The sequence below is a fragment of the Phasianus colchicus genome, chromosome Z (genome assembly GCF_987193195.1).
Source record: "Phasianus colchicus chromosome Z, bPhaCol1.hap1.1, whole genome shotgun sequence".
NCBI classification, from domain to species: Eukaryota; Metazoa; Chordata; class Aves; order Galliformes; family Phasianidae; genus Phasianus; species Phasianus colchicus.
In genome coordinates this window covers 81,851,232-81,864,433 of record NC_143476.1, presented here as the reverse complement: position 1 = coordinate 81,864,433, position 13,202 = coordinate 81,851,232, and the positions used below count along the sequence as shown (strand labels likewise).

Sequence of the window (13,202 nt, the reverse complement as noted above, 5' to 3'; positions counted from 1 at the left end):
CTGCTGGGATTTTGTTTTATTGAACAAAAATGAACAAACAAAAAAACCAACAAGCAATAAAGGCATTGGAAAAATTGCTCTGCTTCCTCAAAGAGTGTGGAAAAAGCAATAAAGGACTTGCATCTCTCAGGATAAAAACTCTTTCCTCATGGTGATTTTGGATCAAAGGCAGCTTCTGTTACAGAGCACACGGCAAGGGGACCAAGCCCTGAAAAACACTCTCATTAAATGGAAACTCTTTTGCCTCTCTTTCACACCAGGAAAAGCCTTTCTTATCACAGCTCAGCATCAGCAAAAATTGGTCATGAGCAGTAATTATTTTTTTTCCCACCAGCTATTTTTTCCAGCTCTTTCATTCTCTTACAAAGAAACTCAAGAAACTTGACTTGTTTAGGGTCAAAATTATGTACATCAGGACTCCATTTGTCAGACTGGGTGGAAACATTGGACAGCAGCTATCATCCTGCAGAACAATTTTGCCCTGAGAGGCAGCACTGCTTCCTTCCTTGCCAGTACCCAGTCCTTTTCACTGCTTTCAAAAAAGAAATACATAGGAAGATGCAAAAAGGCGAACAAACCTTGCTGGAGCCTTAAAGCTTGAAAAACCTCTGTCCCAGTTGGGTACCTGCATTTTGGAAGTGCTGCACTTAAAAAGTATGACAGAGACTGTAACGTGGAGGGGCTTCCTACGGCTTTGCACTTACAAAGGCAGACTACTAAGAAGAGTGGGTTCACATTAAAAAAATGATAGTGCTGTTGGAATGTGAAAAAATTTCTGTCTTGGACATTGTACATATTCATTTTTAAAAATACTGACACTGGGAATAAAAAGTTGCACTTGCATAACAGAGTTCCTAAAATAATTTCCATATTTAAATTCCTTCATGGATTGTTTTGTGGGATGTAATCTTGCCACAGTACTTATCTGCAATTATTGCTGTCTTGGCATTAAATGCATCTGCTCTTATGAAAAATTAAAAATATTCAGAACAAAGGGCAACAACAAACTGCAATACAGTCATCTGAGCCTAAAGGGAAAATGCCAATCGTCTGTCACATCCACTCTTAAATCATGTGCCTCTGAAAATTCCAGCACCTCCTGCCACTGGGAACAAGGAATTCACAGAAAATGTCCCTACATTTCCCTACCACATTTGCTTCCTGCATGCAATGACCACCTCAAGTCAGTTTCCAACACATATTTTGCTCCTCATTGGAAAAACTCACAAAGAAACAGAAAAAATGATTAAAAGAATTATTCCATAGAAGCATCAAGGAATTTCTGACAACACAAACAGGAGGTAGATATTTGTAATTTATCCCTTGGAAAAGCCACAAGTAGACTGAACTAACTAATGCAAAATGAAGAGGATGCTGAGACCTCCAACACAAATGGGCACATCCCTGTTGGGGGCTTTTGCAACACTGCCTTCTAGTAAATACCACCCTGAAATGCAAAACACATTACAAAACACAGCAGCATGTCTCCTGCAGCTGCTGCTCTTACATGAGCAACTCCTGCTCCATGAGGACCTCTACAACCCAGCCAGTCACTCTGCTCACTTCATCCAAGGTAACAAAATCACCAGTTTTAAGGCACAATTCATCTAGGCCATTTCAGACACTTCAGAATGAGGTGAATCACCATCCAGGGGTGCCTAAGTTTCTCCTGTGACTCCAAAAGGAGCCCAGCTCACACACAGGCTTGTACTTGGGGCCAGATGAATTGCTTCTAATGAAATTTTTCTCTCTGAGATGAAATAGAGCAGTAGCATAGCAGAAAGAAGCACTAGCAGCAGCAAAGGGGTTATACGATCAGTGGTTTCTAGGCACAAGTAAAATCAAGTCTGCAAAGCTCCCATAGTCTACTGAAGGCTTGAAACTTCAGAGCTTTTTGACTATTGATACGAGTAAACCTTTACCTTTTTAGACTGGTCCTGATTGAAGCTGCAATGACAAATGGTTCACTTATGACACAAGGGATGAAGTCACTCTGAAATTCAGTCAGCTAACAGACCACCTTGACTTGAATCATTGGCTTTGATCTTGCTCTGCAAATTTATCTTTTAGTTACAGAAGTAATTTCCTTATTGGCTGGTAGAACTTGGCACTTCCTTAGCTAACTTAGAAGGCACATGTAGTGTTATCTTTGCTCCTTTACATATCTACAACTCTGAATTTAAACAGTTACACATGTTCATTATAGAGCTTTTCAACAAGCAGCACTGTTTTTTTTTTTTTTTTTTAAATGATCTCAGAGGTGGTAGATGGATAATGAAGTTTACGTAAGAGAATTTAACTTGCAATTAATTGATTCATTAAACAAAATACATCATCTTTTTGTGAATGTTTTTTTCTTTTTTTCCCCTGTTTATTAGCTTTTCAAGGATTGAAAGAAAACAAGTTTTCCTTCTTTCATGACTCCTCCTGGTTCTCAGTTCAAAATGAATCTGTTATTGTAATGGATTAGCTGAGGCAGGCTGCAGGGGGAAAAATATTTTCTCTGCACCTGCAAAAGAAGCTGCTCTGTTCAAAAGCCACTTTGACACTTCAACAAAATCTAATTCTAGACAGAAACTTTTCTAGACAGAAACTTCCTTCAGCTTCAGCCATATGACATTTTTTAAAGTTGTCAGTAAACACGTTGTTTCAGTATTGCCTTCCACTTAACTGAGGCAGCTGAGAACAGGTTTAGTCTCTATTATGTACTACCATAACAACAGATGTAACTGAACAAGGATGTATTTCAAAAAGAAAAGTATTTAATTTTTCAGATAATTTAACTTGACACATCTTGTCATATTTATTTGGAATGAAGTAATTTGCTCTTATCTAAGAGAACCTAGCACATTTGGACAGTCTGTGCTTTTGCTTGCCAGTGCTTTCTGTTCAACACAACAGAGCTGGGTAGTTCTGCACATACAGTTTGTGATCAAAAGTAAACAGGATGTATGGAACTCCTAGCATAGAAGTGACTTCTGGAGACGTTGGACCTGCAGCCATACATTCCCACTGCCAGCCCTCATGCCTCCTCTCAACTGGCCACATGGACCAGGGCACACCAGAGTGCCAGGAGAGCCCCTGCTCTGACATCTGGCAGTCACAAGGCTGGGGATGGCACAAGCAGCCCTGTGCTGAAATAGCACACTGCAGTGTGGGGTGCCAACATTTGGCTGCTCAATGCGTCTTTTTGGTGCTGTCTCCCCTAAAAGTAACCAAATAAATAATACCCATAGTGTATTCCTTAGAATCGTAGAAAGGCTTGGGTTCTGAAAAGACCTTAATGACCTTTTAGTTCTGAATCCCTCTTGAAGGCAAGGACACCTTTCACTACACTAGGCTACCCAAAGCCTTATCCAACCCAGCCATGTTCACATCTCCAAGGATGGGGCATTTATAGCTTCTCTGGCAGCCTGTGCCAGGGCCTTCTGGGTAAAGAATTTCTTCCTCACATCTCATCTAAATCTACTTTCTTTTAGTTAAAAACCATTCATCAGTATCCTGTAATCCATTCAGCTGCAATTTCTGCAGTGTCATAACCTAAGTAGAATACAGGGAGAAATGGTGGTGCATTCAATACAGCACGTTTTGAGAATAACAAATATAAAAATATTACCAGGCTTACAAAAGGCTTTGCAAGATACTCGGGCAGGAAAAACATTACCATATGATGAGCTGTTGAAGAGTTCAATATTGAAGAAAGCATAGTCCCCATTGGTCATTCCTTGCCGATGAGCAGCCAACATGATGTTCCTGATTGTGTCACCGCTGGCACACATGATTACAACTGGTGGAAGAAAACAGAAAACACAGATAAGAAAGAGTTCAAGAACTTTATGGAACAGATTCTTTAGCATGAATGCTGCCAGAGACAGTGACCTGAGCTGTCCTCCCAGTGTTGCAACAAACATGACAACGTAAAGAACAAAGTTTATTACCCAAACTGCTGACAGAAGACAGGCATCAAATGCAGATTGACATTTTACTTGCATCTTCTCTGAAAATAATTAAGTAGAGCCCTACATTATCCTCTTTTCTTACTCCTGCAGCATATGATAAGTTCTGCCTTCAAATTTCTTCAATTATATCTATTTGTAGAATTGATTGCAACCATAAGCCTTGGTTATTATTTCAAAGTGTGCATAAGACAATCTGAAGTAGTAAGATACAGTGACACTACCATTTCAATTCTATTGAGTTGTTTGGCGTAGATTTTTACCTACTCTCATGTTATCTAACATTTAGGTACCTAGTCTAGAATTTATTGCTCTATGATGGTAGTAGAGAGGCAACACTTCTGCAGCTGTTTCACTCCATCCCTTGACAGATTCTAGGGATTCTGGGTACAAATCTGATCAAGATATGATTTTATCTTCAACAACTACATGATAATTATAGTCAGCCACCTTTGATGGGACAGTGTTCATGTTAAATGAGTGCCATTTTTAGGCTTGGAAGACTAAATGTGGATAAGAAATTAAATGCAACAGAGCCTCATTTATGATGGACTAGAAGCTAAACAGGGGCTTTGTGCCTACAAGTCCCAAAAGCTGTGCTCCATACAGGTGCTATGACAACCCAGTGGGATGAAAGACAACCCTCTGGGACTTGACCATCAGCCCTCAGCCCTGCAACCCAGCTTTCTTTCTTCCTGCAGGGGCCAGGAATGGAGGCAGCACATGGAGTTTTTGAATATTCAGTCACCATTGATCTTCAGCAATAAAAAAGACCTTGTAGAATCATAGAATGGCCTGGGTTTAAAAGGACCACAATGATCATCTACTTTCAACCCCCCTGCTATGTGTAGGGTCACCAATCACCAGACCAGGTTGCCCAGAGTCACATCCAGCCTGGCTTTGAATGCCTGCAGGGATGGGGCATCCACAGACTCCTTGGGCAACCTGTTCCAGCGCCTCACCACCCTCTGTGAGAAGAACTTCCTCCTAATACCTAACCTAAACCTCCCTTGTCTCAGTTTAAAACCATTCGCCCTTGTCCTATCATTACTCACACTTGTAAACAGCCATTCCCTCTCCTGTTCATATGCTCCCTTCAAGTACTGGAAGGCCACAATGAGGTCTTCCCGGAGCCTTCTCTTCTCTAAACTAAACACGCCCTGTTCCGTCAACCTTTCTTCATAGGAGAGGTGCTCCAGCCCTCTGATCACCTTCAGGCAACCCTGCCTAGAACCTGAGTGTGCAAGCAAAATCTACAGCGTCTCACCCTGAAAGATTTTGCAGTAGTGCTCCTCTGCCAAAGAAGACTTGGAAGTAGCGATGGATAGAAGGCTAGACACGAGCCAGCAATGTGCTCTTGCATCCTAGAAAGCCAAAAGTATTCCGGGCTGCATCAAAAGAAGCATGGCAAACAGGGTGAGGGAGGTCCTGCTCCTCTACTCTGCACTGGTGAGGCCTCACCTGCACTGGTGAGTACTCACCTGGAGTACTGCATCCAGTTGTGGAGTCCTCAGTACAGGAGAGACACAGATCTGTTGGAGTGCATCCAGAGGAGGGCCACAAAAATGATCTATGGAATGGTACACCTCTACTACAAGGACAGACTTAAATAGCTGGGGCTGTTCAGCCTGGAAAAGAGAAGGCTCCAAGGAGATCTGATAGCAGCTTTTCAGCATCTAAAGGGGAGTTACAGGAAAAAAGGTGACCCTCTTTAGCAGGGTTGGTGGTGATAGAACAAAGGAAAAAGGCCTCAACTTAAATAGGGCAGATTTAGGTTGGATATAAGGAAAAGTCTTTTAGAGCGAAGGTGGTGAGGCACTGGATTGCCAAGAGATGCAAATGATGCCCTGTCCCTGGAGACATTCCAGGTGTGGCTGGATAAGGCCCTGAGCAACCTGACGTGCATGTTCCTGTTCACTGCAGGGGAGTTGGACTCAATGGCCTTTAAAGGTCCCTTCCAACTCTAATAATTCTATGATTCTATATGTCTAATGTGTTTTCCTCTTTAGAATAACTATGATGACTGAAAAGTCACTTTCCCAATCATAGGGGAAACTATGCTCCTTGCCACCCCATGCCCGTGCAAACAGAGAGCAGGAATTCAGCAACAGGGAAAAAAACATCTTTTGCATGGAGCACATTACACATAAACTTTTATACGCATTTATGGGACTATCAGTATGAAGCTAGTGACAAGAGACTGCTGCAAAATGTTTTGTCATTGCATGCTTTGTGGCTACATCCTATATTAAGGTTGTAAGATGTTGGGATGACTACATGCATGTTTCCAAGAATTCTGTCAGGCATGGCAGGGCTCAAAAATTGCAATAATAAATGCAAATATTTTCACTCCCATGATAAATATGAATCAGAATGATATTCAACTTTTCTGGTTATAAGCGTTTGCTATTTTAAGAAAGATTTGGCCTATTTGGCCTTTTTACTTAGCCAATTAATCTTCGTACATCACTTCTCTGGTTGGATGCCTTCACAGGCATAAAGTTTCAGAAGCACCACTGGGGTGAAACACGTTTGGTATATCCCCACATATCAGGAAAGCAATACCATGCAAAGTTCTGTCCTACTGATCATCACAGCCGAGTAACGTAACAATTTCCAGAGCAGCAGAGCAAGGCATATTTCACGAGTACTGTGAGCAGTATTAGCACAAACTAAAAGAAGAATTTCTTGCAATGAAATTTGGACCAAATCTTTTCCAGATGAACATCAGGAACAAATTTGTCTCACTGTTCCTAATTTCAGGATAGGTGAGAGATTTCCTTTTGTAATGTTTCCTTGCTGCTCACCCAACTCTCCTTTGACTTTGCCCATGTAATTCACGTCTATCACAGAACTGTAAGCTGCAAATGGAATCAAAGAGATTTCCATATCACCATATCATCAGTGAAAGATTTTGAGCAAGTGGAAAAATAAAAAAAAAAGAGCAGAGCAAAAAAAAAGACCACTTTAAAATATGTTAAGTCATATTTTGTAAACCTCTAAAGGAATGTAAAGGAAGTGATATTAACAATTTGGATGTAATTTTTAACCCAGCAGGAGAGCAAAGAGTACGTATTTCAAGATTTTGAGGCAAATAAGCTACAGGCAAGTCTCACAATCTTCCAAAAATGTAAATTACGCCTATTTGATCTACATCTGTACCTTATAATTATATACACAAAACTATGCACGTGCACACAGGCACAGTGTTCTCCCTTCAGGACAATACACACAGAAGATGGTAATTCTAATACTAGTATTCTGTGTTTATTGCCTAATCCTGCAAATACTTAACTTAATTCCAGTTAAAGGAGCGCTCTCTTTGCCAAGCACTTACCTCAGACTATGGCCTTACCTAGAACATGCCTATGCACAGTACTGAGTTCTTGACTATTGTGGCTAACTTGAGCCTACAATATCAGCTCAGTGAACTGAGCTTAGGAGACAGCTTTAACTGTTAATGCAATAAAGACATGTAGTTAACTTTTATAATTGTATTTTTATCATGATCTTCTTGCATCTCCAGATCTTTTCAAGTGGCTCCAGAGCATGGCTTGACCAAGTTGGTGGCCAAGTGTGCCTGTGGGCCCCCAAGAATCCAACACCAGTCCCCAGACAGCTGCAACCCAACCCATGGGGCCAGCCTTTGCCCTACAGGTAAGGAGAAAGGCCTGGGTCCCCAAGGGGCACCTGGTGGGATGACTTCTTTTTCAACCCTGGGAGGGTCTAGGAGCACATATCCTGTACTGCTTAAAAACTGTTCAGAAAAGCCCCATCACTCAAGTTACAACCACCACCAGCAGTGTTCTCCAAGAAGGTAGAGAATGCTGGGTAAGTGCACAGGATAGTATCACAATAGATGTGATAGTGGAGCCCTTAAAACCTAAACAAAAATTACATGCTTTGAACAGTGCCACATCATCCACCAGTCCCACTGCCCTACGGGGTGACCTCCTAGAAGTCCCAAGAAAAAATGAAGACCTAACTCAGTAAGCAAAGGCACATGGTGTATCCATCACAAGATACAGAACTTTTAAAGTGCCATGACAGTCTGGAAAATGTGGTAAGCAACAAGACCACCCCTCAGACCCAGAGGAACATGCAAGGCAAGCTGTGCAGTCAGTACCTAAAGACAGGAATGGACAAGCAGAGGCAGAATGGCCTCATGTGTTGCATCTCTCAGTAGCAGCACGGACCAGAAAACGAGTTACGAGCTGAGATGGAGGGAGAAACCCCTCTCCTCCAGCACAGCACAGAGGTGTAGAGAAAAAGCACAGAGGGTTGCATTTATTCATGTCTCTTGCACATAATAGAATAAGGCTGGATCACAAGTCTCAGTTCAACAAAGCATTTAAGTCTGAGCTGAAACTAAGCCTCTTTTCGTTGAGTGTAAGTATGGTTCAGTGGGTTTGCCCTTAGCCATCAGTCATGCTTCCATGCACATTCAGACACACTTTTACTACTTCATGATGCCAAGCCAGCTCAGCCAGCTCATGGGTGACTTTCCAGCATGCTTTACAAGCCACTTATAAACAGGAGGGAAAACAACTGTTTATAAGGATGGATAGTGATAGGACAAGGGGGAATGGTTTTAAACTAAGACAGGGGAGGTTTAGGTGAGATATTAGGAGGAAGTTCTTCCACACAGAGGGTGGTGAGGCACTGGAACAGGTTGCCCAAGGAGTCTGTGGATGCCCCATCCATGGAGGCATTCAAGACCTGGTCTGGTGGTTGACGACCCTGCACATAGCAGGGGGGCTGAAACTAGATGATCTCTGTGGTCCTTTTCAACCTAATCCATTCTATGATTCCATGATTTATCTGCATGTGTTTTTGTAACAGCTCATGGGTTGTGCATTCAAACGTGCCTCGAAATGACCACTAACACCAAATGTATTTTTTGTTTATGAACTACTCCACAGGGTTTCTAACAGAAGGAGAAGGAAAAGGATCCCCGTGGCAGGACACAGCAGGGTGAAGAAAGAGCTACCTTTGCTCAGCCTTTCAACTTGAACAGAGATGGTTAAAAAAAGTCTCATAGAACAAGCAACAGATGCACTGCTCTGCACGTATGAGCAGAAGGGAGCAATTTCAGCTGTGGATGAGCACATACCACCAGCAGAAAGCCAATTTCTTCCTGTGCCACAACACCATCCCAACGCAGTCCCAATGGCAGTCCTGATGCAGCAGGTGAAGCTCTAAGGAACTCTAGCAGGCAAAACTTTGCCCAGGGCAGTCCCAGTCAGCTGGGAGCTGCTGCACACCTGGCCCAGGGATACTCATGCAGTCCTTTTCCCACCTATCCCAGAGGACATCCCTACCCAACTTTCTGCTCCAAGCATCACACCTCCAGCCCCAGTCCCCACTAAATGGGCCAGTGAGGCACTGGGCAGCCCCACTGTGCCATCACGGACCCACTTAGATCATCCAGCCCAAGGCCCCTTAGGTCATCCAGTCCAACCGCCAACCCATCACCAGCACGCCTCTACACCGCGTCCCGCCCCGCACGGCCCCACTCACCCCTCTCGCCAGTCTGAAGGGCGCGAACGACATCGTCGATGTCGAGGTGGCGGCTGGTCTCGTCGAAGCTGTGCACAGCCATGTGGAAGGCCTCATCCTGGAAGACCACATGGACGCCTTCCATGGCGAAGTAGCAGCTGCGCTCGGGGTTGCTGTCGCTGTAGAGCAGCGTGGCGCGGCTCCACTGGTGGTGGCGGAACAGGGCCAGCAGCATCTCGCCCATCTTGGCGTAGGCGGGGGCCACGCGGGTGAGGTGAGAGTACTCGCCGCCCTTGGCCCCGAAGCCGGCGGCCAGCGCCCCCGCCGACAGCATGGGCACGTCCCAGTGCGCCGCCAGCCGCGCCACCGGCGCCGCCGCGTACTCGCAGACGGGCCCCAGCAGCAGGTCGGGCCGGCGGCGCTGCAGGGCCACCATGTCCACCAGGCTGAAGAGGGCGCGGTTGCCGCACGCCGAGTCCTCGTAGGTGAGCTGGAAGGCGTAGCCGGGCGGCAGGCCGGCGCCGCTCTCCCGCAGGCTCCGCACCGCGTACTCGATGGCCGGCCGCACCCGCCCCAGCGAGAAGAGGTAGGCGTCGTCCTGCGGCAACAGCACCAGCACCCGGATCAGCTTCTCCTCCTCCTCGGCCGCCGCCGCCTCCGCGCCCGCGGGGCCGCCGCCCAGCGCCGCCCGCGCCGCCAGCACGCAGCAGAGGCTGCCGAGCAGCCAGGGCGGCATCGCGCCCGCCCCCCCGGCAGACCCCAACTCCGGCGAAGTTTGCGCTGCCCCGTCTGCCCGCCCTCCCGCTCTCAATTGTTCGGTCGTGCTTTATTGCTCAGGTGTTTGGCCAAACGAACAACCTGCCCTAGCCTGCGGGTTACGGACGGCGCATCTCGGCTTAGCTCGGAATGCTTTGGGTTTGCCTTTCTCCCTCGGTTCCCCCCACCCGCCCCCCCCGCGGGGCTGCCGGCACGCTCCCTCCCCGCTTAAGTAACGCGGGAGCGGCAGCGGCTTCTCCGCACGCCCGGCGCCGCGCCGCCGGGTTTGTGCGCAGGGAGGAGCCGGCCCCGCCGTTCCCGCCCGCCCCCGCCCTCCGGCGGCCCCCCCGCGCCCCACACCTCGCCCACGGGCCGGGCCGCGCGGAGCTGCAGCGCGGGGTTGAGCGCCGAGCGCCCGGGCGATGGCCAAGGTGTCTGCTCTGGCAGCCGGGGCTGGAAGTAAAGGATTCCGCTGCGCTTTAATTCTTTTCGGTTGTGCGGGGGTTTGAGCACCCCGCAGGCTGGAGTGGGGCAGGGCTCGGTGCTGGGGGATGTGCGGAGAGGGGAGGAGGGCAGCGCCGGCACTGGGGGTGAAGACAGCACACCAAAGCGAGGTGGACTGCGCAGGGCTCGCATCTCCTCGCCCGAGAGATGCCCGTGTCAGCAAAGCCCCGCAGGCTGCTACCCTGTACTCTGCTGGAGTCCTTCTGGGACCCCTGGGGTGCCCAGGCGTGGTTTTTTGTCCCTTCCCATCCACTGTGGCTCTGAGGCACGATTTCATGCCGCAAGGAGTTGAGATTTCCCCAATGAAGAAGAGACAAGTGTTGCTCTGAGATTATTTTCTTAGGGGGAAAAAAAAAAGAAAACCTATTTTTTAAATTCTCTTACGAGCACTGCCCGATCAGAGCGTGTTAAATGCAGCCCTGTGCACCTCTCTTTGCTGCTCATAAAGCTGTGATGCTTAATGCTTTGTTACAATCCATTTAAAACGGGCACTACGGTTTTGGAAGAAGGAATGGTGTCAGTGTGAGACATGCAGAATGTTTTGTGACAGAGGCTTTTGGACACCTGATGCTTTTCAACAACAAAATCCTGCAGGATGCTTGCTGTGGATTTTTCTATGTATGCATCCTCAAACCCAGAGCAGGGCTGCGCGGTTTGATGTTTTGTGATTACTCAGCACCAGGTTTATTACAAAGGTGAGTGAAGTGCTCCTCACTTTACAGGAAGGATTTGTTTAGTTTATCACGGAGATTGTTTTCAGGGAAGTGTGTGAACTCAGAGTTGTTACTGCCTTCACTGTGCAGTCCATGAATGGGAAGGTGGGGCCCTGGGGGTCACCACCACCTCACCTTGAAGGTTCCTTGATAACAAAGAAAAGAAAGCTGCAAGTGTTTGTGCAACCGCAGCTGGGAAGTGCAGTGAAAAAACAGGTAATGTAACATGCAGAAATAACCATCCAAAAATGTTTGTTTGTTTATTTATTTATTTATTTAGGACCTTTTATCTGTGGTGAAATGAAAAGTCTCAAGAATGCAAAGATGTGTGTAGCTTTTCTGAGAAATGTGCCTCTAATGTAGTTTTATTTGATTACTGAATTGGACATCAGAGTGTTCTTGAAATTTACATAAACACCCACCATGGTGAAGCTTGTTTTGTGTCTTCCTGTACTGTAAGTTATGTCAGGCATTTTCTGTTGTAAATGACTCTATATGACACACTGGAGATTAAGCTGAATGTTACAGTGTACAACATGCCAGCCATCTACACCACAAAGCCTGCAAAAACATTTTCTTAAGACACATTTTGAAATGCTGACCTTTGTAGTCACTGCTTTATGCTGAACCTACAGATGTGTTTACAGCACCAAAATCTGGAAGGATCTCTTTTGATTCCCCCTTCCCCAGCAGAATATCTTCTTCATTTTACGTGTGAGCTCCATACTCTCCTTGCTGTCCTCTTTGAGTGTAAGCTGTGTAAACACGATGGAAGAGATACTAAGCCCATAAATCACAGGGTTGCTGTCCTTCACTCCAGCTACTCCTTGAGAGCTAAAGCACTGCTGGGAATGAATAAGAGAAGAGGGAGAAGCACAGCCAGTCTGGGGGGTGGGGGGAGAAAGGCATTGAACCAGTGCTATTTAGCAGCATTGTAAATTGGTTTTGATGCTTTTGGAAAAAATGTGGCCCACAGTTTGTGGTCCTTGCATGAGCAATTGCATTCAGCCTTACTCACAGTATTTCTGCAGGCCCAGTGTGTCACAAACGTTTCAGTGGTTTCCCTTCACCTTAAGCAATTTATAAAGGTAAATCCTGGTGATTTATTTATTTTTCTGAGCCAGACAGTTATGTATGAGAATTTACTTGTTAATCCCAATTCAAAATGTCACTTAATCCACCTCGCCATTCGTTCACCTCCAGTATTTTCCATAGCTATAAATCCAGCATTTCTCCACCGACATTTTTTTCAGCTACATAAATGCTTTTTTAATAGGAACAAATCCTGAAGTTGTGAATCAGTAGCAGGCAGAACGCCCATGGACTGCAGCAAGAGCAAATGCCTCAGACCGGCCCTTTAGGACTAAGGTCATTACAGACATAGGCTATTTTACCCACAGAAATAACTCATACACAAATCAAGAATCACTTGACTCACTGCAGCTAGCATTAGCAACAGTCCGAACTGCCTGCTAGAGATTAAGAAAATTCTTCACAGACAGATTCGCTGAAAACATAGTCCCCCCTAGAGGCTAAAAGGATGAAATATTTTAGAATAAGCCACACTGCAAGTACATCGTGCTTCAGACTTTCAGATTCTTTATTTTTTTCTTTTCTTTCCGCTAGAAATCTATCCTCACTATTTCAAGGAATCTGGAACACCCATAAGAGATTTCTTATTGGTATGTGTTGAATCTGGGTGTCTCTTCTTGCATTTTACTGTCTCACTTTTGCATGGTTATACCTTTAGGTAAAAAATGTTGTAGCATGGAAA

General features: G+C 45.7%; 1 protein-coding gene across 2 annotated transcripts in view; it reads right to left on the bottom strand.

The window, feature by feature from the left end:
* NPR3 (natriuretic peptide receptor 3) overlaps positions 1-10,420 on the bottom strand; it is a 46,734-nt gene extending 36,314 nt beyond the window's left edge. For both annotated transcript variants that reach the window (XM_031608416.2, XM_031608417.2), the window contains exons 1-2: positions 9,477-10,420; positions 3,665-3,787 (exon numbers count right to left, since the gene is read on the bottom strand). In XM_031608416.2, the coding sequence (XP_031464276.1) occupies positions 3,665-3,787; positions 9,477-10,191 (838 nt within the window). In that variant the 5' untranslated portion in view covers positions 10,192-10,420. The remainder of the gene's footprint in view (positions 1-3,664; positions 3,788-9,476) is intronic.
* Between the last annotated feature and the right edge of the window lie 2,782 nt (positions 10,421-13,202).